This window comes from Mustela lutreola, chromosome 14, assembly GCF_030435805.1.
Source record: "Mustela lutreola isolate mMusLut2 chromosome 14, mMusLut2.pri, whole genome shotgun sequence".
NCBI classification, from domain to species: domain Eukaryota; kingdom Metazoa; phylum Chordata; class Mammalia; order Carnivora; family Mustelidae; genus Mustela; species Mustela lutreola.
Window position 1 is genome coordinate 43,970,251 of NC_081303.1, and position 25,619 is coordinate 43,995,869.

The following is a 25,619-nucleotide window of genomic DNA, read 5'->3' on the forward strand; positions in this document are numbered from 1 at the left end:
AAAATATCTAGGACAAACTTCCCTCTCTCATATCCCATTACCCCTTTTTTCTCATTCCTGCCAGTGTAGGAATGACAATCCAGAAGACTTTCAACATTCCTGAAACTGAGTCTTCCTAGAATATTGTCTTTTTTCAACCCAGCTCCAGACATTTGTTCTTCATTCTTTCCACTTATCTTGAAGAGGGAAGCACACCTTACCATTGCTGTCCAAAACTAAACCTTCCACTTAGTTGTGATTCAGTCTCAGCTGAACCACCATGCCATTAGAGCCTGTACATTAGTATCATAGTTCATATGGTATTGTATTATGATTAAGTTAATTTTGTTTCCCCTACTAGAATATGAGGTCCTTTGGAGCTGAGAACTTCTTATATTTATCTTTATTCACCTAGTATTAGAAAAAAATAATGCACAAATATATTCAGGTAACATCTATCATCTTGCCATCTCTGCAAATTCTTGCTATATAAGCGATCAATTTCTAGCTTCTACCTCCAGTCTTTCCTTTTAAAGTGGCTTCTTTTTTTCTTTTTAAGATTTTATTTGTTTATTTATTTGACAGAGAGAGACACAGCCATAGAGGGAACACAAGGAGGGGGAGTGGGAGAGAGAGAAGCAGGCTTCCTGCTGAGCAGGGAGCTCAACTCGGGGCTCGATCCCAGGACCCTGAGACCATGACCTGAGCCAAAGGCAGATCCTCAAGGACTGAGTCACCCAGGTGCACCTACTGTAGCTTCTTGCTATTCTATATAAACATGGCTTTCCTTCCTCAAGCCTTTTAATTCTAGAAGGTATAGAAGTATACTACATATTGCTACCACCAAGAAAATTAGTCAAGCTTACTAACTCTTCTTCCTCACTAACTGCTAAACTCTTAAGCTTGTTTAAATGTGTGATGTCTTCCTTCCCAGAATTCCCACACTGTATTTTTAGTAACTTTCATGGCATTTACTACACCTGGACTTCTGTTGGAATTATATGTAGAAGTGAATATTGTAAAAACATGAAACAACCATTTGCTCCTGCATCCCCCATTTTAGGGAGGAAAACTGAAATTCAGAGAGAAAAAAAATATTTTCTTAAACTCATACATACTATCAAGTGTCTTCTATCAAGAAAACAGAATGGGGGTGCCTGGATGGCTCAGCAGGTTAAAGCCTCTGCCTTCCGCTCAGGTCATGATCTCAGGGTCCTGGGATCGAGCCCGGGATCGGGCTCTCTGCTCAGCGGGGAGCCTGCTTCCTCCTCTCTGCCTGCCTCTCTGCCTACTTGTGATCTCTGTCAAATAAATAAATAAAATCTTTAAAAATAAAAAAAAGAAAACAGAATGATAGTTCATTCACTTTTGATTCCCAGACCAATCTTGCTTTGCCTAATAAGCTTCCTAGAAGGTAAGGAGGATATAGCTTTTGTTTACAACCTTACATTGCCAGACCAGCCAGTATCTTGGGGAAAAAAAAAAAAAGAAGTATTATATAAGTAATTTCAAGACAGTTTTAGCTACATGCTAAGTGCCTAGGTTAAGTTCATTTATTCAGTATTTGGTAAAATTTTTCATCTAAGAAAAACAACCAGAAACATAACTAAAAAGGTAAAAAGGCCTCCCAAATTAAGCATTACTTTTAACAATCTATTTTTAATTTCCTACATATCTGTATAATCTGTTCACTATATATAGCATACCTAAAAATACCATCCAGATTTTTGGTATTTGTGAAATCTATCATGTCTATAATTCAGAGGCCTTTCCTCTTATTGAATCACTGTGAACTATTTCCCTAACTCTGAAAAGTATCAGTAAAGTAGATTATAAACCCTCATAAATTAAAGAAACTCCTGCACAGATGTTTACAGCAGTTTTATCCATCACTGCCCAAACTTGGAAGCAACCAAAATGTCCTTCAGCAGGTAAACAGACAAACTGAGGTACATACACACAATGGAAAATTATTTAGCACTTAAAAGAAATGAGCTATTAAGCCATGAAAAGACATGGAGAAACTTACTGCATTAGAAATTAAAACTGAATGAAACTAGAAATTAAAACTAAATGAAAGAAGTCAACCTGAAAGTTTACATATTTTATGATTTCCAATTGTATGACATTCTGGGCAATGCAAAACCATGGAGACAGCAAAAAGATGGGTGGTTGCTAGGGGTGGGAATGGCAGGGAGAGATGAATACTCAGAGCACAGAGAATTTTTAGGGCAGTCACAATATCTGTAGGATATTATAATGATGAATATATGTCATTTTACATTTGCCCAAACCCATGGAATGTGCAACAACAAGAGTGAACCCTAAGGTAAACTACAGACTTCGGGACATTTATATGTCAATGTATGCTCACCCTTGGTAAAAAGAATGCACTATTCTGGTGAATGATGCGGAAAACGGGGGAGGCTGTGCATGTAGGGTAGCAGGAGGCATATGGGATATCTCTGTACGCCCTCTCAATTTTGTCATGAACCATAAACTGCTCTAAAAAGTCTTAAAAAGTTTTTAATAAAGAAGCTCTGTTCTGAATGGCTTATAGAGAGGTATGTACATAAAGTGAATATCCCTAAAAGTCCTATAAAATAAGGAAACTGAATTTCTAAAATTACAAATGAGATAGACCTCAAAAAAAAAAAATTCTTAGGGATTCAAATTTGCATAATTAAGGTAGATGAGCATATTCCTCTAAGTTTATCATTTTGGTTTAATAAATATAGCTCTGTTCTCTGATTTATCAATGTTAAATATAATACAAGGATAAACTGGTTCTACTTGGGCTTGTTTTTCCAAACTTACGCAGGTGTACTGAACAAATAGGCTAACATGGTATGTTTAAGGTTATAAAAAAAAAATGTTAATTTCTATTTAACTGAATCATTATTCCGGTAAACTTACTTCAACAATAATTATATTTTGTTATATATCTGCTTAAACATAATTATATTTTGTAACATACGTGCTTAAATAGAATTTCTGAAATCTTAGGTTACCAAAATATTAAACTGATATTAAATTGAGTTAATTAATGTATAATTATTGGGTACCCAGGTAATTTCTAAGATAGAATACTAAAATATTGATTACTAGGCATAAGTAAAAAGTCTATGTGCTTCTTATTTTTGTATGCTATAAAATGGTTATGCCTTTGGGTCATTTTAACAAATGTGCTCATTTTCTCCACTTCACAAAAGTGTTCATGATATGTAGATGGTTTCAGAAAGCTGTATTACCGGTACAGATGAATGGATAAAGAAGATGTGGTATAGATACACAATGGAATACTATGCAGCCATCAAAAGAAACGAAATCTTGCCATTTGCAACAACGTGGATGGAACTAGAGCATATCATGCTTAGCGAAATAAGTCAAGCGGAGAAAGACAACTATCATATGATCTCCCTGATATGAGGAAGTGGTGATGCAACATGGGGGCTTAAGTGGGTAGGAGAAGAATCAATGAAACAAGATGGGATTGGGAGGGAGACAAACCATAAGTGACTCTTAATCTCACAAAACAAACTGAGGGTTGCTGGGGGGAGGGAAGTTGGGAGAAGGGGGTGGGATTATGGACATTGGGGAGGGTATGTGCTTTGGTGAGTGCTGTGAAGTGTGTAAACCCGGCGATTCATAGACCTGTACCCCTGGGGATAAAAATATATGTTTATAAAAAACAAAAAATTTAAAAAATTTTTTAAAAAACCATATAATTCAGTTGTAGCATACAACAACAACAACAACAACAAAGTTGTAATTGACTGGTCAAGACTACAATAGGGACAACAGCACTGGATAAATATAACGGTGTATATACTTTTATTTTCAAAGAATAGTTTTGTCCTAAGAACAGCAATTCTTGGGCTTTTTAAAAAATCTTTGTGTTCCTGGAAGTTAAGGATGCTGAAGAGCTACTGTTTATATAATCATGTATTATTGAATACTGAAACTTATTGCATTAGAAATTAAAACTGATAAATTTTTTTTAAAGATTGTATTTAATTATTTGACAGAGAGAGAGAGAGCAGAAGTAGGCAGAGCAGCAGACAGAGACAGAGAAAGAACCAGGGACTTCGCTGAGCAGGTAGCCCAATGCAGGGCTTGTCCCACCACCCTGGGATCATGACCTGAGCCGAAGGCAGCTGCTTAACCTACTGAGTTACCCAGGTGTCCCAAAATTGATAAATTTTTAACAGATATATGAATACATTTGAGAACAGCAATCATGGATGCACTGCATGTTAAGACAACATAAATATGGTGATGACAATGATGAAATTAGTGTGGCCTTGCACATCTCTGAAATATGTTGAAAAATGTCAGTTTGTTTTTAAATATGAGAGGGCATAATGAAACAAAACTTGAAATAATGTAACTTTTGTCTTTTATGATAACACCTGACTCTGAAAAGAAGCTATGAAAATCGTTAAAATTCACTCAACTTTGATGGGCTTGTTTCCTTGGATTATTGATTAATGCCTTTGTCGACAATGTAAAAAGCTATTCTTAACCTCTGTGTGTCTCTCAGATAACTGAAATTCTGTGTGTTAACAGAGTAATTTCTGCACTTAATACTGAGTTCACTATGTTATGTCTTTTATTATTTAAGGGGGGGAAAAGTTTAAAAAAAAGTTCATTTATGAAAGAACTATTCAATAGTGTTCCTGAACATATTTATTTTAAATATTTCATTGTCACCTTGATTAAACATATAACCATATAACCAAATGTTAATCTTACTTAAACATTCAAATCTTCTAACAATTTTTTAAATTTTGCCTTCCCAAACTCAGACTCTGAATATAGAAAAAGTCAAAAACTTCCATGATATGTTTTTATAACTAAAATTATCTTGGAGATTTCCTAGCAGTTCCTTGAAAAGCACAGAGATATTTTCTCTTACCTTATAAAACGAGATGCTAGAAATAATTTGGTTTGTTTGATATATTATTATTATAAAAGCTGCACACAAAAAGCTGAAAAATGAGAAGAGATGCTCAGCCTGCCTTAGGGTGAACTTGTGTATGTGTAAATTTTATGAATATGAATATAAGTATTTCAGAAATCATATGCCATATAGGAAGTCCCTAGAGATACCCCAGTGCCCTTGCTGTCCACAATATGTTTTATTCTCCATAAGACAATGATCAAATCTCTTATGAAATAGTTGCTAGGTTTTCTTATATTTATTAGAGTCCTGGGCAGTACGTTGCTCAATGATATTAGACAATATTAGACAATAATAATATAATATTGCCAGTTATAATTTGTTATTATTTAAAATCTTTACTTGGCCATAACCTTTACCTCTTTATTTTAAATCCCTGGCATCTTATAGGACAGTGGTTCTCAACTGGGTATGTACATCAGACTTACCCATAAAGTTCTACAAAATATATTTATCTAGGCCCTACTCCAGACATCCTCAATCTCTTTACTTGATATTCTTGGTATATTCTTGCTATATTATGTCTCAGAATTATTGTATGCTGTATCTCAAGATTTTCCTCAAATTTTCTCAAATTTTATTCGATCACTTTTATAAATCAGATACAACTTCAAATCCTTTGAAAACAGTGTTGGGAGCGTGGGTGGCTCAGTTGGTTGAACACTAGCCCTCAGCTCGGGTCATGATCTCAAGAGTCCTGGGACAAGTCCCACTAACGAGCTCCCTGCTCATTGGGGAACCTGCTTCTCCCTCTCCCTCTGCCACTCCTCCTGCTTGTGCTCTCTCTCTCCCTGTCAAATAAATAAAATCTTAAAAAAAAAAAAAAAGAAGAAGAAGAAGAAGAAAGAAAGAAAGAAAGAAAATAGTCATACTCCTTGCTCTTTGAGACATTTTCTCTAGAAGAAGAAGAAGAAAGAAAGAAAGAAAGAAGTCATACTCCTTGCTCTTTGAGACATTTTCTCTAACAACTTTTTGAGCAGCTTATTTTCCTCATACAACAGAAACAATCAAATTTTCTTTTTCATATTTTATTTTTATTATGAACCCTTACCAGACCTTCCACATTTGCTTTTGGGTTTTGTTTTGGGGTTTTTTGTTTTGTTTTGGTTTGGTTTGGTTAGGTTTGGCTTTTTAGCAAACTATAATTGACGGACAATGTTGTATTTGCTTCAGGTATTCAACACAGTGAATTTGCTTCAGGAATTCAACAATTCGATACATTATGCAATGCTCACCATAAGCAGGGCAATTATCATCTGTCACCATACATTAATACAATATTACTGACCATATTCCTTTATCTGTACTTTTCATCCTTGTGACTTATTTATCTTGCAACTGATAGGCTGTACCTCTTAATCTCCATCTATGTTGCCCATCCTCCCCAGACCTTTCACATTTGAAAATTATTGGTAATAAATTAACCATAACCATTAAGCCTCTATCATCTACAGTAGTTTAGTTTTATTTCTGATGATTGCCTAAAGGCTCTGCTATAACCTACAGGCCAGGGTTTGTGTTTTCAACAAAGTCAGTCAGTCTCAGAGCCTTGGAAAAAGGTTGTAGCAGGTATTTCAAATTACCGACACTTCAAAGAATAGAGGACTGGGGGCATCTTCTGAAGTGGTACCACTTAGATAACGTTCAGTCCATTCCAGTGGACTAAGGCCAAACTTCCAAGACTTGTCTTAGTCAAGAAGCAGAAAGCTTCATGAGAGGGTTAAGGTAAAATCTAGCAAAACAATAATTAATTGCATTGTATTAAATAATAATGAGAGAAATTTCATTGCCTGAAATATTATTGATGCTGTTTTAATGATCTATTTTTTGGACATATAAAGAAGCCCTCCCTCCTCTACCTACACTGTGACCTACAACAATTTAGTAAACTCTGCTTCTATAAACTGAAATATTTTTAAAATCACATTTAACTCCTACTGATTCCCTCCATCCCTGAATTCAGAAACTCAGTTCCTAAGTCCCTTCATTTTTTCATACCAATACTGTTTTTTGAACAAATTCGATAATTCTTTCATTTTACCAGTATATAACTGGAATATTGATGGCACAACCATCATCTTAAAGTGTCATTTTTTAGAAAGATGCTTGTTTAATCAGCCATGGCAAGGCACTTTTAAGAAACAAAGGTTTGGCTATACTTATGGAGCCTACAGAGTCATCCCAGATAAGGTGGCCTATGCCTGGCTCACAGGGTCTAAACTTGAACATGTTAAAGAGGGTCCCTTCCTCACAGAACAGGAATCTTAGCAAATTTTGTGAATCTTGAGAAGAGAAGAATTAACCAAAGTTATAGACAGTATACATAAAATCTGGGAAAGACATTTGTGTGGACCTAGTTTCCTAGCTTTGGGATAATAAATAAGAGAAGTTTGAAAAATCTAATCTGAAATTCCTTACGAAAACTTTCTCAGAAAAAAAAGTCAGTTTTGTAGACATAGCAATTATTCTATACTACATGGTTCTAGGTGTGTAAAGTAAATTCATGAAGGCTTGTAACTCCCTTGCTGCACCCATGTAAATACTCAGGCCAAACTTTTAGGGACATGATTTATTTTGTTTTCTAGAATAATCTTCTCTAAAATTATTATACTTGTCAAAGGAAGAAGAAGATTATAGGAAAAAATTGTGAAAGATTGAACTGAACCAAAAGATTACTGGTTGTTTTCATTGGGAAATAAGACATTCCCTAATACTCTTCCAGGGGCTCTGAGACTTTCATGGTCTTGAAGCTATTTTACAACTCTGTAAATGGTAGCAATGCAAATAATATTTGTCCACAGACATGTCTCATAGAGGGATAACTGAATGCCCTCCTCCCTCACCCCTCCCCATGTGGACAAAGCCACTTCTATGTCTATTTGTAAATTTATTACAGCATTCCCAATTTATCCATACAATTCTGCTACTTTGAGCTCTCCTTTGAATACGATGCAACATTTTACTCACACTCTCATCAGTTCTAAAAAAACTTCAAAATTAAATGTTACATTTGCATTAGAGTCATGATTATATCTTCTTTTAAAAATTATTCTTTAATACTAGTCTCAGAGACATTTAGTCTAATGGGATAAATAGAAAATAAGGAAAATGACAGATCTTATAAGTGGCATTATTTGGGAAGCATAAATGCCGAGGGAACTCCAGGAGGTGCTTTCATTCTAGACCTGTGACATCAAGAAAAGGCTTCTTGGAGGAAATGACCTCTAAGCCAAGACTAGAAAAACTGGCAAAAGGGAGAGCAAGTAGAAGATTAGCATTTCAGACAGAGAGACTCACATGTTCAAAGACAGAAGATAAATAAATGGTACAGAAGAGAAAATAATGTTCACTACAAAATATAGACCATTTCTTTACTGGAGAATGGAAAGGGATACCGAGAAAGAGGAGGCTAAAGATGCAAACAAAAGACTTGAAACAAGGAGCTTGATCATGTTGAGAAATTGAACCTTATCTTAAAGGCATCAATGGGAAGTAGTAAGTTTAAATGAGTCTTCAGGACTAGAAGTTCTGGAGTCAGTGTCTGGCTTGGAATAATGGCTCATTACTTATTAACTGTGTGACTTTTGCCATGTAAATTAAGTACTTTGTAGTTCTGTTTATCTGTAAAATGGGAACTATAGTAGTCCCTTCACTTCCTAGAGGCATTATTAGGATTCAATGAGCTAATACAGCCCAAGTACCTGGAAAGTACCCAGCATATCAAGAAACTAATGACACTAGTGATAGGAGCAGCAGTATTTGTGTTTTAGAGAGATCAATCCATTGTCTTTTAGATCATTTTAGCTACACTGTGGAGGATAAATTAAATAGGCAGAAAAACAGAAGAGTTAGGAAAATAGGAATTAAGGAAAGGATCCTAGAACTAAAGAGAAGTGGAGAGACTGGCAAGACATAAAAGAGGCACGAGAATTAGGATCTGAGGACAGATTGGGAATAGCAATTGCATGAGGGACAGAGAAGTAAATATAAATGCACAAGAGTCCTTGACTTGGAAAAGAAGGTTATGTGGGAACATTCACTGAAATAAGACACCCAAGAACAACTACTCCAGGTTACTCATTTAACATGGCAGGCACACTAATACAAAAATGAGTCTGGATCGCAAAAAGAGGAATGCTTCAAAATATCACAGCAGATTAAACATTTCATTTGCATTATGGAGAGAGTACATCAGAGAAATGGAAAAAGGGTATCTGAGACATAAGAAATGGCCCAGAAGCATGAAAAGACTGCAGTTTGTGTGAAAATAGGAAAAGTACTCAAGACTGAAAGTAAATAGGATGTATGACCTGGGGTAAGGTCTTCATAACCTTCTTTCCTATCCAAATGACGTCTTGGCCATTACTAAAAGACCACAGCTCCACGGTCCTGTGACTTCTGCTGATAGCCATCCTGATAAAAAGAAATCTTAAACACAGTTTAAGATTTTCATGAAAAAAAAAAAACTAAAAAGTAACAGTTTTGCCAGTTAAACAGCAGATACCCACTATAGTCATCAATTAATGGCACAGAAATTTCAGAAAAGTCAGAAAGCACACATTAGAGAAGAATTTTTACATATTACTACCTCCTATGCCATTAAATTACAAATCTTCCTGAAGTTCTATCAAGTAGCAAAATTCTCAAACTTGTTATTCACCTATAAAAATGATATTCTACATAAAGCAATTTTATCTAAGCCTCATAATAAATTGGTAAACATTCGGCCTTGCAATATTTTAACAAAACTATTGGTTCCTACTTACAGAGTGTTTTTCACATGCCAGGCATGGAGCTGAGTGCTTTATACTCGACCTCATTTCATTCTCACTGTATTCTGTCAGATCAGTAAAATCAGTCCCATTTTGTAAATGAGTAACTACGAGAGATTAAGTCCCTATCTAAAGCAACACTTCACACAATCTATAAATACAGAACCAGTATCCAAACACACATCTGTTTGATTCCAACAGTTACAAGATTTTATTTCTGACCCCTCTCTAAAAGTATACTTTTCTCACAAAGATTGATTCCTCTCACTCAGGAAACATGGAGAAACCATGGTCCAAAGTGGGCGCGCTATATGCAAGCAGCAAATGCTACAGAAACATGAACCATGAAAATGGCAAGCAGAGAGTTGGGGGTGGGATCAAGCATTCTGAAAAACAGCCTCAAGCCATTAAGTATAAATGTGAACAATAGAGAACTAAGGGCAATGGAGAGATTATCTTGATAGCAGCAAAAAGAAACAGAATTACTCCTTTTATACAGAGGCTGTGAACCTCTCACAACTGTGTGAAGGGATACTGTGACTATCAGTGGCATGGATGGGAAGACTTGGTCTGCATTAATCTTCTCAGCCAGAGACAGCCCTCAATGTATTTTCAAAACATAAACCTGACATCAACTCAGTGTGTTTAGCAATCCTCAACTTCACTCCCAGCTTTGTATTTCCTCAGGCTGTAACACTTCTCCATTCTTCTCCAATCCCCAGAGTCCCATCCACCCCCTACACAAAGATAAGTCAACATTTCTTGGAGTGACAAAAATCAAATTCATCCTCTCTACCCTGTGCCCCACAGAGCACCTCTGCATGCAACCTCTATCCTCCTTCCCCCTTACGCTCATCTTCATTTTCACTCCTAAAGTAACTAACCCTTTCAGAACCTTCTGATGCCCTTAGCTGAACTACTGCAATAGCCAACTAATTTCCATGTTTCCGGTTTCTCCCACAACAAATCTGTATGGAAATCTCTTCCCGACTACTAACACAAGTATCTTGCCAGACCACACTCTCCTCAAGTTCATCTGAAGGACTAACTCTTTAGCAAGGCCTTTAATGTAACCAAAACCCGGCTCCACTTACATTTACAGTTTCATTTCCTATTTCCCTATAGAAAATTCTCCACTGTACCCCTGAAAAAATCGAATTATAGCCCCTGAAATGTGACTTTGAACTGTCCCACTGGTTCTTCCAACTAAAGAAGGAAGACACACCCGAGGAGCCTGTAATAAATCAATGATTATGACAAATCAACAACTCCATGTAGTAGAACAAAGGGTAATGAATTGATTTCTTTGGATTAAATAACACAATGATTTCAAATTTTAAAGATAATGAGGGGGAAAGAACTGTTATGATAAACTATTTTTATAAGAGCTAAAATAAAATAACTGAGTAGGATCTGGGTAAGCAATCCAAGCAGAAAGAAAATAGCTTCATTGCTAATAAATAGCACATGGTTTTGAGTTAGACAAACTTGCCTTCAAATCTTAGCTCTGCCTCTGATAAGCAGCCCGATCTCAGGCAAGTTTCTTAACCCTCACTTTGGGGGAAGATACTATTTCCTAGCAGTACTGGGCGGGTCTGAAGACAAATGAATTATGCACATAAAGCACACAGAATACTGCCCAGTGCGGGGTAAGAGCTAAATAAAGAGCTTTTTAATAATTATTATTACTGAAGCAAGTCTCAGATCCAGTGAAAAGGCAGTGTAGCAAGAATCAGTGTACAACAGTACGTGGTAAAAAAAGATGAGAAATACAGAGTACTTGAATCACGTGCAGTACTCAGAATATTCACTTAAAAGCATATAGGAAAACCATTCTTCAAGGCCCTTGCATAGATTCCTACATAAAGTTTGGTTTCTCCAGATACAATGTGAAGTATTTAAACAAAATGGTATCTAATGGTCCTTTCAGTCCTAACCTTCAAAAAAATGTGTAAGAATTGGCATGAACTGGAATTCTGGACATTCATCACCATTACCCAGTTAACTGCTTTTGCAATTTACTAGGTATGTAAAGGCTTATTAATGTTCCACTAGTGTCACGAATTTTGGGAAACAAAACATTTCAGCCCCAACTAAAAAATTTCTATCACCAGTTTATCAGTCACAAAGAGGGACAATGATAGTTGGTCTCACTGAAAAATTTACTGTAGCTGAACTCAAGTACATGATCGCCCTTATGTGAAACCCAAAGTGAGGAGTCTTAGATTTCTTAGGAATTCTCAGGGGCAGTTTAAGAGATAGAAAATTTAAAAAAAAAAAAAGAAAAGAAAAGAAAGCATAACCTGGACAGGAGGTTTGTTCTTGGATAAGTGGACAAGGAAGAATCAAGAATACCAGAAGAATAGTATTTCAGATAGAAAATTTAAAAAAAAAAAAAAAAAAGAAAAGAAAGCATAACCTGGACAGGAGGTTTGTTCTTGGATAAGTGGACAAGGAAGAATCAAGAATACCAGAAGAATAGTATTTCAAAGTGCTAAAATGAGTCAGTAAGGCTCTAACCTAACTACACATTACTTGAAAACAAACCCAATTACACATCATATAGCCAAAACCTGTCTTCACTGGGGACTTCTTTTGCATACTTAAGATATTTATAAATCTATTCTTTCTCTAGAGAACTAAAAACAAATTAAGTGCATACCTCTCTTTTTATGTGAGAAAGAGTCCAAGATTGCATTAGATTCAGTTAATATTTAACATACCCATTTACTGATTTTTTTCAGTGTAACTTCCTAGTCTTAGTATAGATTTTCACACATAAAAAGTTATCCTTCTACACATCAAAATCACTTGTCTGTATACTTATCTGTGAATGAACTCCTAAACGAATATTCTTCTGTATACTTATTTCTGAATGAACTGCTTTAAACAAATACTTTTGTCAGCTTTCAACTTATAAATTATGAGAATTTTAAGAATCATATCTGTGAACTTAACAGTTAAGCTTATCCTAGTACATTTTTAAATTTTAACAGTGACAAGACTGTTTTATACCCTTATTATGCAGGCAAAAAAAAAATAAGAATATGTTCATCAGATTTCCATAAAAATTGAAATCTGTGTTTTAACCATATATTACATAATTAATTTCAAAATGATAAATCTATAATATAAAATTTTAAAAGATTTTTCTATTTACATATACCATGTCAAAATAATTCATAATTTTGGTCATACTAAATACTTAAAGGACTATCAAAGACTACAATTTAAAGTACAAATGGAGGGCGCCTGGGTGGCTCAGTGGATTAAATCCTCTGCCTTCAGCTCAGGTCATGATCCCAGGGTTCTGGGATCGAGCCCCTGCATTGGGCTCTCTGCTCAGCGGGGAGCCTGCTTCCTCCTCTCTCTCTGCCTGCCTCTCCACCTACTTGTGATCTCTGTCAAATAAAGAAATAAAATCTTTTAAAAAAAATTAAAATAAAAAATAAATAAATAAATACAAATGGAATAAACTCATTCTGAAGTCTCATTTTCTTTTAAGAAAGTAAAGCTATAGGTATGAATTACATAAAAAAAGAAAATATCAATTCAACATATATGTAAATGATTCAGACAACATTGTAAAAGGAGAGAACTAATCACTTATTTACAGCAGTTACTACTTCAAGTAGACAGTAATAGTAAGAGGGTATTCAACAAAGTATGGTATTGTCAAGTTTTTTTGATGGGAAAAATTTTTAAGTGTTTCCAAATATATTCCAGGGATAGATTAAAAAAGAGCAAAAATATGTTGAAACTGTAAACATTCGGTTCTTATTAGTTTTGATGAAAGGGCTTCCTCATCATCCATCCATTTGGAAACTTTAAAAGATTTTCCATATATATTCTGCACACCTGATGATCTTTATCCTCACAATTGGTCAAGAGAAAACACTTAATAGCAATTCATGTATAGTAGTAGTTGCTGAAGTTAACAGTAGTAATAATAATAGTACTCTAGTTATAAATGATTTTTAAAAATTATGTGGTTCCAACCTGATCACCAAAGTCCTCCGGGAATTTCCACAATACCACCGGATCTGTAAATAATTGACACACAGCATTAAACAGAGGCAAAAGAGCACATTTACACCAACTTCTTGTTAAGACATTGTTAGAGCTACTTTTTAAATGATTTTTAAATTTCTCTTTAAACATTTACAGTTGAAGAAGTTAAAAATAAAGCATTTTGATCTTTTAAGCATTTTAATGATCTTTGGAAATAGGAAAAATAAAATTAATAACTTAGATTATTAAAACTCATTATTTCTTTTCACAACTCACTTTTCTATTTATATACTTTATATTTTAAGATTCTGAAATACAAATTTTAAGATTTAACTACACTTGACATATTGGTTTTAATTTGAAAAGAAAAATATAAATGTGGCAAACATGCAATTATAGTTTTTAAAAATTTAACTTGTATTACAGTTTTTAAAAATTAGACTAAACTATATCATTTTAAATTTCCATTTAAAATCCTAAATATTTATGAACACTGTAATAATGCTTGCTTTATATCAAATTCACTTTTGAAATCCTATATTTGCAACTCTATGAAGGCTTTTATAAAATAATAGATATAAGGCAGTAGTTATAAGGTATCAAGCTTACTTAAAATACAAGTGATACTTGCAGGGCATTTTAAATAAATTTTTCTAATATATCTAGTTATTCATATACATAAACCAATGTTGCTTTATAAATATTCTCACTGGTTTTTCATTTTCATCAATTCTCCCATTATTTCTATTCTACTTAGCATATTAAAAATAAGTCTTTTTAAGTAGCACTAGTAAATATTTTGGTTGTACATTCATTTTTTAATTGTGTCAAACTTCTGAACATCTGTACTTGTGCTTTAAAAAAGGATAATATTACTTCTGAAAGAGACTTTACAAGCTCAAGATAGTAAAAGTAACAAGTACCAAAGATACAACAGGATTTAAATTCTACGCCAAATAAAAAGGGTAGACCATTTATGTTCACAATAAGTTCTACTCCATTATTTCCACTATTCTGTATTGCTTTTATAAAAACAGTCCAAGAATGCACAATTTCAAGTTTTGAATTCCAAAACTCAATAATTACCTAGCAACATTTTTAGTATGAGCTATCTCCTCTTGCTGTATTACTTAAGTTCAAAGGAATTTTTTCAATTATTTTAAATTAAAAAGAAAAAAAGCATACTCTATATAATTAACCTTTTTTATTTAGTAAAGAATAGAAGGTTTCTATGTAAGTCAATACAAATTAGAAATCATTTAAAACATCTTATATAAAAATTATGATTTCAAATTTACACAGATAATATTAAATGATTATCTCTTCATGTAAAACAAACTGTAAAATTCTAAAATGAATGACATGTATTATAGGTCACCAAAAATTACTCGAGACATGGAAGATTATTTTGGAAAATATGTATGTATGAGTGAAGAACATGTGTTATGTTGGAAAATATGTATGTGTGAGTCAGTTTTACCCCCATGATAGTATTAAGATTTGAATTGCATAAAACAAAAGTTAAGTGATGGAATCTTCATGAAATAGTGTTATTATTTTGATAAAGTTAATACACTAATGGCCATATAACCAAATCAATTATACAGAAATGCAGAATAGCTCTCGCCTATACATAACGGAGTTAAAGAGTTTCGGCATGAATATTTAAAACACCCCTTTTGAACAACCTCAATTTTACAGCTGTCATTTAAGAAAATGTTTGTGACAAATTTCTTACACTTACGTTTTAAAACCAGAACGTGTACCTTGTACAGACAATGGTTTGCCCCTACTGTTCATAGCATTTTCCCAAGTACGTTTTGCTAACTCACTTTTTCTCATCCTCTATTATACTGGGGGATTTTTTCTGTATTGCCTATTCTTTCACAGAAAGAAGTAACAGGTGAATTAATGAAAACAGCATCTACTGGTTTAATTATTTAGTGAAAAATATCCTATTTCTTTTCATTAAATGAAATTTCCACTTCAGCACTCAAACATTTATTGTAATGTGAATCCATATTTTGAAATGGATTAACTTAGTTACTGCCTGTATTGTTAGATTTATACCATATCTGACACATCTCTGTAGAAACCTTTCACAAGTACTGCAAAGGAAGAAAAAAAATGGCTCTGAAAAAGAAATAACCTAATTCTCAAATATATGCACAAAGGCTGAATCTTCTATTCCCTGAGGATTACTTTCTAGATATCAGATCTGATCAGGCAATGTTAGGTCGATTTTCTGCTTATTTTATGGATGAAAGGATGAGAACCGCTGGCAGAAATCACGGTTACTGGTGAGGCCCCATGTACACTAGGCTTCTTTTCTTACCAATGTCTACTAGTAATTCAAGGGAGACTCCATATCTTAATTTTATAGCAACTTTTGCCACCAACAATCTAGAAACCAAATAAATGTGATTGGAAGAATGCATGACTTGATTTGCACACAAATGTAGTTAGTCTCTTATTTTAATAACAGATGTTAGAGTATAGAAAGGAAAATACAAAAATTTTTATTAAATCAGTAAATTTGGAATAAAAATATTTAAAATATTATTTGTGCATCACCATCACAAGTATTCCAAATCCATGACTTTTTTTTTAATGTAAAGTGAGATAAATCAGCAATTTTTTTCCACTTTGCTATCAGTTCTTTCATATTTTTCAGCCCTTCACAGAAATCAAGAATTAAAACAACTTAAAATACTAGTGTGATTCAACTACATTATTAAAAAGTGGAAGGCAGGGGCACCTGGGGTGGCTCAGAGGGTTAAAGCCTCTGCCTTCTACTCAGGTCATGATTCCAGGGTCCTGGGATTGAGCCCTGCATCGGGCTCTCTGCTCAGCAGGAAGCCTGCTTCCTCCTCTCTCTCTCTGCCTACTTGTGATCTCTGTCAAATAAATAAAAATCTTTAAAAAAAAAAATGGAAGGCAAACTTTTTAATTTGCGTAAATGAATACCATTTACTGAATTCTGGGGAATTCATAGATGAATCTTTAAAATTACATATTCGTAAATCACAGTTCAGAGACTATACACTTCTGAAAGGCAGACTATATATTAGTAAGTAATATGATGGATTATAGCTTTCAGTGTTTGATTTACCTACCTTGCAGAATCAGAATCTTATGAAGGAGAAAACCAAGGGCCAGAACAAGAAGGAGTTTGTCTTAGTTATACTAAGGCTAGTCAACGTGAGAGACCAGAAATTTCTTCGTTGAGATCTAAAGAGCACCTATTTTGTTTTATTTATATTTCATTTGTTTATTTGAGAGAAAGCAAGGGAGCATGCACAAGTTGGGGAAGGATAGCAGGAGAGGGCCAAACAGACTTCCTATGAGCACAGAGAGGGCCTCGATTCCAGGACCCCAAGATTACAACCTGAGTCAGACACTTAACTGACTGAACCCCAAAAGCAGCTACTTTAAATAATTTCCAGAATCAATACCTTTCTCTGTCCCATTTAAGTTCAATTTATTCCATTCAAAACTCTATACAGCACTAAAGAAATAGAATAAGTCCCTGAACTCCAAAGTCCTGTAACACACATGAGGAAAGAGCTCTCCACTTTTATACAAACTATTGTTTTAAACAAGGTATCCTGTAGAAATACTTGGGCTCAACTTAAAAATTCACTGGCCTAATAATTTCAAAAAATGTTCTGAATGAAGGAATGGTGACGTCTCTTTAATGTAAACAAGCAAGACTTGTTAAGGAAAATATGCAATTTTATTCTTCCGCCTATGGAGATATAAGGATGAAATAAACAAAATAAGATCTCTACAATTTATAGAAAAGAAAGTATCCAAAACATATAATGCAATAAAATTTAATGACTGTTACACTAAATGTACAGGATACTACACTACAACATATGGAAATCTAATTTAAAGTCACTGAACTTTAAATTAGGAAGGAAAGTACATGCAAACTAACATGTCAGACACGCAAAGGATGATCTGAGTTCTAACATGGGCAAGGGAGAACATTCCAGACTGGAAAAATAATATGATGTCTTGGAAATTAATAGAAAGCACAATACAATCTAGAAATTGAAAAAACTGGTGGGAAAAAAAAAGGTAATACATCCCAAATGTAGAGTGCAAGGGAGAGAATCTCAAGGGATAAAACTGGAGAGGTAGGGGACAGACTAGAGTTTAAAATGTATCCTGGGTATCCTAGAAAGCAATTAAAGCAGATGATGACATAAACCAAATGAGAAAAAAACTGTAAATGTACAAAGAATACAGCTAGAGTGTATGTTGTTATGAAAGTCAAGGGGAAAGGGTACATCTAAAATATTCTCAAATGTGGCAAAATATTAAGCAAAGTGATTACTAAAAAATGGCAACTAGATGTAAAGCATAAAGCCACAATAAAATGAGCTTCTGTGAAATGATGGGAAGCAGAAGGCAGCCCTGGGATCATGCAGTGAGAATGAACGAGAATGAGCAGGCTGAGTGTATGGAGAGAACTTCTAAACAAACACTGTACAAGGAAGAAGAAAATAAAGGTAGGAGGAGAGAAAGATGAAGCTATATAGATTTGTTTTCTTTTAGTATGATGCGGACTTAAATAAGTTTAAATGATAACAGGAATTAATGAGCCAGCAGAGAGCCCAAGAAAAAAGAGATGGTATCTCTGAGAAGGCGGGAAGAATGGCAAGCTGATCAAATCAATGAGATGACCTTGGAAGGAAGCTGGAGAATGGTTTCCATTGTTAAAAAAAAAGAGAGAAAATCTGAATCCAAGGAGATTTTAGAACTGTTGGTGCAAAAGCAAAAGTTTTGTGTAAAAATTGCTAATTATTTTCTGTGAAGTATGAGAAAAGCTCTCTGCTTAAGAGAGAAGTTGCTGGTGGCTGATGGAAGAAGTGTGACTGTTTCAGGCACTGTTAAGTATCAGATTTGGTAGGTATCCAACCTAGTATTTAATGGCAACAATGTGCTATTTCCCTAGCATCATCCAACAGCTTAGGTAAAAGATAATTGAAAGATTCAGTCAAGGTGGTTGAGGTTTTTGTCAGTCATGTGTGATGGAAAGAAAATTAAAACAGAAGAGTTGTTATAGATAGGAATTGCTGATTTAAAACTAATAAAAAAGGAAGTGAGGTGGTTTTTTTCCCCTGTAAAATCCATTACCACTAAATGTTATACCAAATCAGGCTAATGCATTTTAAAACAGTATATTTTCAGTAGAAAATCTACTGCATATATCGTAAGACCTAGGACTGACAAATATGGTAAAATCAATACATGCAGCATTTATAATTATGAAATTAGGTGCCTGAAGTTCTGTCTTAAACTAATGAATAAAAATGTTTTCTGTCTCTTGATCAGAGTCAGGTACTGAAAAAGGTAAAATCAATTTCCATTCTCTCTTCCCTATTGCCCACTCCTTCCCTCCCAAGTTTACTATGCAAATATCATTTTCTACATATGGTATTATGTGAAAAATATTAAAAAGCATGCATGGAGTTAGGTAATTACATTTAAAATTATTTTTTCCAGGGCACCTGGGTGGCTCAGTGGGTTAAAGCCTCTGCCTTCAGTTCAGGCCATGATCTCAGGGTCCTGGTATCGAGCCCCACATCAGGCTCTCTGCTTAGCAAGGAGCCTGCTTCCCTTCCTCTCTTTCCCCCTGCCTCTCTGCCTACTTGTGATCTCTGTCTGTCAAATAAATAAATAAATAAATCTTTTTTAAAAAAATAAAATTATTTTTTCCAGCTTTATTGATAATTGACTTACAACAATGTATAAGTTTAAGGTGTGTAACTTGATTCAATATGTGAAAGGTTCATAATAAGGTTAGTTAAGACAATACAAATCCTTGTATAATTACTAATTTTTTGTTTTTGTTGTGGTTATGGTGAGAACATTAAAGCACTACTCTCATAGAAACTTTCAAGACGACAATATGGTATTGTTAACAATAGTCACTATGCTGTTCATTAAATCCCTAGAACTTACTCATGTTGTAACTGAAAGTTTGTACCCTTTGACCAACATCTCTCCCTCAGCTCCTGGCAACCACCATTCTACTTTCTTTCTTTGAGTTTCATGTGTTTAGACTTCACATATGAGTGAAATCATACAGTATTTGTCTTTCTCTGACTTATTTCAGTGAGCATATCCTTAAGACCACTCCATATTTTTGTAAATGGCAAGATATTCTTCTTTTAATTTAGGGCTGAATAATATTACATTGTATATATTATGTATATAATATATATATAATATTTCCTTATACACATACCTCACATTTTCTTTAACCATTCATCCACTGATAGACATTTAGGTTGCTTCGAATCTTGACTACTGTGAATAATGCTGCAATGAACATGGGAGTGCAGATCTCTCTTCAAGATAATAATTTCATCTTCTTCTGATATATACCCAGAAGTAGGATCATAGCGATCATATGGTAATGATACTTGTAATTTTTTGAGAAACTTCCAAACTGTTTTCCATGGTGGCTATATTAATTTGCATTTCCACCAAGAGTGAGCCAGAGTTCCCTTTTCTCCACATCCTTGCCAGCATTTGTTCTTTTTTTAACATATTATAAGATAAATATGTCAATGTTTTTGTTTTTTTTTTTTTAGATTTTATTTGTCAGAGAGAGAGAGAGAAAGAGAGAGAGCGCAAGCACAGGCAGAGAGAGTGGCAGGCAGAATCAGAGGGAGAAGCAGGCTCCCCGCGGAGCAAGGAGCCCGATGTGGGACTCGATCCCAGGACGCTGGGATCATGACCTGAGCCGAAGGCAGCTGCCCAACCAACTGAGCCACCCAGGCGTCCCGTCAATATAGTTTTTGATCTGCATTTCCATAACAGTGATGTTGAGCACATTTTCACATATTTGTTAACCATTGTATTTCTTCTTCAGAAAAATGTCTATTCAAGTCCTCTATTTTTTATTTTTATTTTATAAAAGATTTTTATTTATTCATTTGAGAGAGAGCATGAGAGAAAGCATAAATGGGGCACGGGGTAGAGGGAGAAGGAGAAGCAAACTTCCTGCTGAGCAGGGAGCCTGATGCAGGACTGGATCTTAGGACCCCAATATCATGACCTAAGCCAAAGGCAGATACTTAACTGAGCCAACCCAGGGGCCCCCCTCTGCCTATTTTTTAAATGAATTATATATCTGATTTTTTGTTATTTTATGAGTTCTATGGATCCATATATATTTTGTATATTAACCCCTTACCAGATATATAAGATATATAAGCCAAATACTGCACAATCTCACTCATATGTGGAATCTAAAAACATGTATATGGTTTCAAACATCTTCTCCCATTCTGTAGGTTGCCTTTTCATTTCCTTGTTTCTTTTGCTGTGCAGAAGCTTTTTAGTTTGATGTAGTCCCACTTGTTGTTTTCTGTTTTGTTGCCTGTGCATCTGGTGTCATATCATGTCACTGATAAGACTGATGTCAAAGAGCTCATCATCTATATTTTCTTATAAGAGTTTTATGGGTTCAGATATTTAAGTTCTAATCCATTTCAAGTAAGTGTTTGTGATTAGTGTAAAACAGGGATCCAATTTCATTCATTTGAATACCAATATCCAGTGTTCCCAACACCATTTATTTAAGAGACGGTCCTTTCCTCATTGATTATTCTTGGCTCCCTTGTGAAATATTTGTTGATCATACATGTATGGGTTTATTTCTGAGCTTGAATTCTGTTCCACTGGTCCACATGCCTGTTTTTTTGCCAATACTACAATACTATACTGTTTTGATCACTATAGTTTGCAATACAATTTGGAATTTGCAAATGTGATGCCTCCAGTTTTGTTCTTTCATATTTTTTTGGCTATTTGGGGTCTTTTGTGGTTCCATATAAGTTTCAGGATTGTTCTTATACTTCTGTTTTTAAAAAGTCCATTGAATTTTGATAAATATTATACTGAATCTATTAATGGCTTTCTGTAATATGAACAAAATGGTAACAATAGTAATTCTTCCAATCCATGATCATGGGATATCTTTCCATTTATTTCTGTCTTCTTCAATTTCTTTCATTGATGTCTTACAGGTTTTTTTTAAGATTTATTTATTTTAGAGAGAAGAAGAGAGAGAGTGCATGAGTAGGAGGGGCAAAAGGAGAGGGAAAGAGAGCAGACTCTCCCGATTTCTTGGTAAATCCATGGACCCCAAGGCAGGGTTCAATCTCACGACCCTGAGGTCATGACCTGAGCTAAAATCAAGAGTAGAGCACTTAACTGACTGAGTGATCCAGGCACCACAATGCCTCATGGTTTTCATTGTACACATCTTGCACTTCCTTGATTAAATTCATTCCTAAGTATTTTATTGTATTTGATGCTATTATAAATGGGATTGTGTTACTTCTTTTTCAGCTAATTATTTGTATATAGGAATGTACTGATTTTTGTATGTTGATTTTGTATCTTGAAATGTTATTGAATTTATTTATTCTAAAAGATTTTCAGTGGAGACTTTAGAATTTTCTGTATCAAGATCATGTCATCAGTAAACAATTTTGCTTCTTTCTTTCCTATTTGTATGACTTTTATTTCTTTTTCTTGCCTAACTGCCCTGGCTAGGACTTCCAGTACTATGTTAAATAAGAGTGGTGAGAGTGGGCTTCCTTGTCTTGTTCCTGATCTCAGAAGGAAAGCTTTAACTTTTCACCACTGAGTATGACATTAGCTGTAAGACTGTCACATGTGTACTTTATTATGCTAGGTAAGTTCTAGATTCTATATCTAACTTGTTGAGAATTTTAACCATGAAAGATATCAAATTTTATCAAATGCTTTTCCTCATCTATTGAGATGATATGATTTTTATGTTTCATCCTATTAATGTGATGTATCACACTTACGGATTTTCACACCTTGAACCATCTTTGAATCCCAGAATAAATCTTATTTGGTCATGGGTTTTGTTTTGTTTTTGAATTTCAAGATCTAACTGGTTTAAGTGATTCATGAATCAGGCAGCATCCCATCTAGCAAGTAGAGGAGAGCTCCCTCATATATGATCCTTTTAGTGTGACACTGAATTTGGTTTGCTAACATTTTGTTTAAAATTTTTGTACCTATATTCATCAGGAGTATTGGCCTATAGGGTTTTTTTAGTAGCTTTTTCTGGCTTTTGTTTGTAGCTTTTTCTGGCTTTATCAGGCTAACACTGGCTTTATAAAACGAGTTTGAAAATGTTCCCCCCTTTTCAATTTTTTGGAAGAACTGGCATTAATTCTTCTTAAATGTTTAGTAAATTCATCCACAAAGTCATCTGGTCTTAAGTTTTTCTTTGTTGAGGCTTTTTTATGACTGATTAAATCTCCTTATTATTGGTCTGTTCAGATTTTCTATTTCTTCCTGATTCAGACATGGCAGGTTGTGAGTTTGAATGGTTGTCTAATTACGACATATAGTGTTCATGATAGTCTTTTATGATCCTTTGTAGTTCAATGGTATCAGTTGTAATGTCTCCTTTCTTATTTATCATTTTATTTATTTAAGCCCTTTTTTTCTTGGTAAATCCAAATAAAGTTTTGTGAATTTATCTTTTAAAAAAATGGTTCTTCGTTTTGCTGATCTTTTCTATTGTTTTTCTATTCTCCATTTCATTTATTTCCATTCTTCATTGCCTTTCCCCTGATATTTTGGCCTTTCTTTGTTCTTTTTCTAGTTCTTGAAGTTTTAAAGCTTAGTTCGAGATATTTACTTTTCCCTAATGTAGGCATTTATTGCTTTAAACTTCCTCTTTGCACTGCTCTTACTATATCCCATGACTTTTGGTATACTCTTTCCATTTTTGTTTGTTTCAGTATATTTTTTTATTTCCCTTTTGATTTAATTTTTGACCCATTAGTTGTTCAGCAGTACATTAATAATTTACATGTATTTTAAAATTTTCCAGTTTTCCTCTTGTTATTAATTTCTAGTTTGATACAACTGTGGATGCAAAAAATACTTGGTATAATTCAATCCTTTTTAATTTATTGAGATCTATTTTGTGAATGAATATATAGTCTATTCCTACAAACTTCCCCGTGTGCTTGAAAAGAATGTGTATTCTTCTGCTGTTGGATGGAAATTCTGTATATTATCTGCTAAGACTGTTTGATCTAAAATATGATTCAAGTCCAATGTTCAGTGTTCCTTTATTGATTTTCTACCTGGATGATTTACCCATTGTTGAAAGTAGGTATTAAAGTTCTCTATTATCACATTGATATCTATTACTCCCTTCAGATCTGTTAGTATTTCCCTGATATCTTTGCATGTTCTGATGTAAGATGTATGTGTGTGTGTATGTGTGTGTGTGTGTGTGTGTATACATTTACAATTGTACTGTCCACAAACTGATCCCTTTATCATCATATAATGACCTTCTTTCTCTCCTGTTACAGCTTTTGACTTAGTCTGTCTTGTCTGATACAAATACAGCTACACTTGCTCATTTTTTTCATCACTTCACTTTGAGCTGCAGTTAGTCTCTTATAGACAGTATATACTTGGGTCTTGTTTTCTTAATCTTTTCAGTCACTGTATGCCTTCGAACAACTTAGTCTGCTTACATTTAAAGAAATTATTTATAGATAAGGATACATTGTCATCTTATTGATTATTTTCTGGCTGTTTTATAGTTCCTTTCTTCCTTTCTTGCTATCTTTTGTTGTGATTTTCCATAATGGTATATTCCCTTCTCTTTACCTTGTATCTACTACAGATTTTTGTTTTGTGGTTATTGAGGTTTACTTGAAAAATTTTAACAATCATATACAAAAACTCTACCATTTTATTCACTTGACACACACATTTTATGTTTCTGATGTCACACTTTACATCTTTTTTATACTGTGCATCCATTAACAAATTATTGTAGCTATAGCTGTTTATAATACTTTTGTCCCTCAAACTTGATACTAGAGTAGACTGAATAACATACCACCTATTAGAGTATTAGAGCATTCTAAAGTCAGCAACATACTTGCCTTGATACTAGAGTAGACTGAATAACATACCACCTATTAGAGTATTAGAGCATTCTAAAGTCAGCAACATACTTGCCTTGATACTAGAGTAGACTGAATAACATACCACCTATTAGAGTATTAAAGCATTCTAAAGTCAGCAACATACTCGCCTTGATACTAGAGTAAACTGAATAACATACCACCTATTAGAGCTTTAGAGCATTCTAAAGTCAGCAACATACTTGCCTTTACTCCATGTTCTTTCATTTCAGCTTGAATAAGTCCTTTCAACTTGTCGTGTAAGGCAGGCATAGTGGTGATGAACTACCTCAGGTTTTATTTGTTTGGAAAAGTATCTCAACCTTCATTTTTGAAGGATGACTTTGCTGAATATGGTATTGTTGGTTGGCAGTCTTTCTTTTATCATTCTGAACATACCATTCCAGTCTCTCCTAGCCTGTAAAGTCTCTATTGAGAAATCTGCTGATAGCCTTCATGAGAGAAATATTTTTCTCCTGCTGCTTTTAAAATTCTCTCCTTGTCTTTATGAACAGTTGTATTAAAATATGTCTTGGAGAAGACCTTTTGATTGAAATTTGGGGGTGACTTATTAACTTCATAAGCTGGATGTCCCAATCTAATCTCAGGTTTGAAAAGTTGTTAGTTGGTATTTCTTTAAATACATTTTCTATCTTGTTTTCCCTCTCTTCTCCTTCTGGGACTCCAGTTGTACAGAAACTGTTTGTCTTAATTGTGTCTTGTAAGACCTATAGACTTTCATCCTTCCTTTTCATTTTTTTTTTCTTTTTGCTGCTCTGAGTAGTTAATTTCATATTATCTATCTTCGAGCTCATAGATTCTTTCATATGCTTGGTCAAGCCTGCAGCTGAAGCTCTCTATTGAATTCCTCAGTTAGGTCACTATATT

The 25,619-nt window shown here is 34.2% G+C and overlaps 1 protein-coding gene across 5 annotated transcripts in view; it reads right to left on the reverse strand.

The window, feature by feature from the left end:
* The window catches only part of DENND1B (DENN domain containing 1B), a 277,522-nt gene that overhangs the window by 191,993 nt on the left and 59,910 nt on the right, over positions 1-25,619 (reverse strand). For all 5 annotated transcript variants that reach the window (XM_059147015.1, XM_059147012.1, XM_059147017.1 and 2 more), the window contains exon 3: positions 13,714-13,757. In XM_059147015.1, coding sequence (XP_059002998.1) covers positions 13,714-13,757 — 44 coding nt within the window. The remainder of the gene's footprint in view (positions 1-13,713; positions 13,758-25,619) is intronic.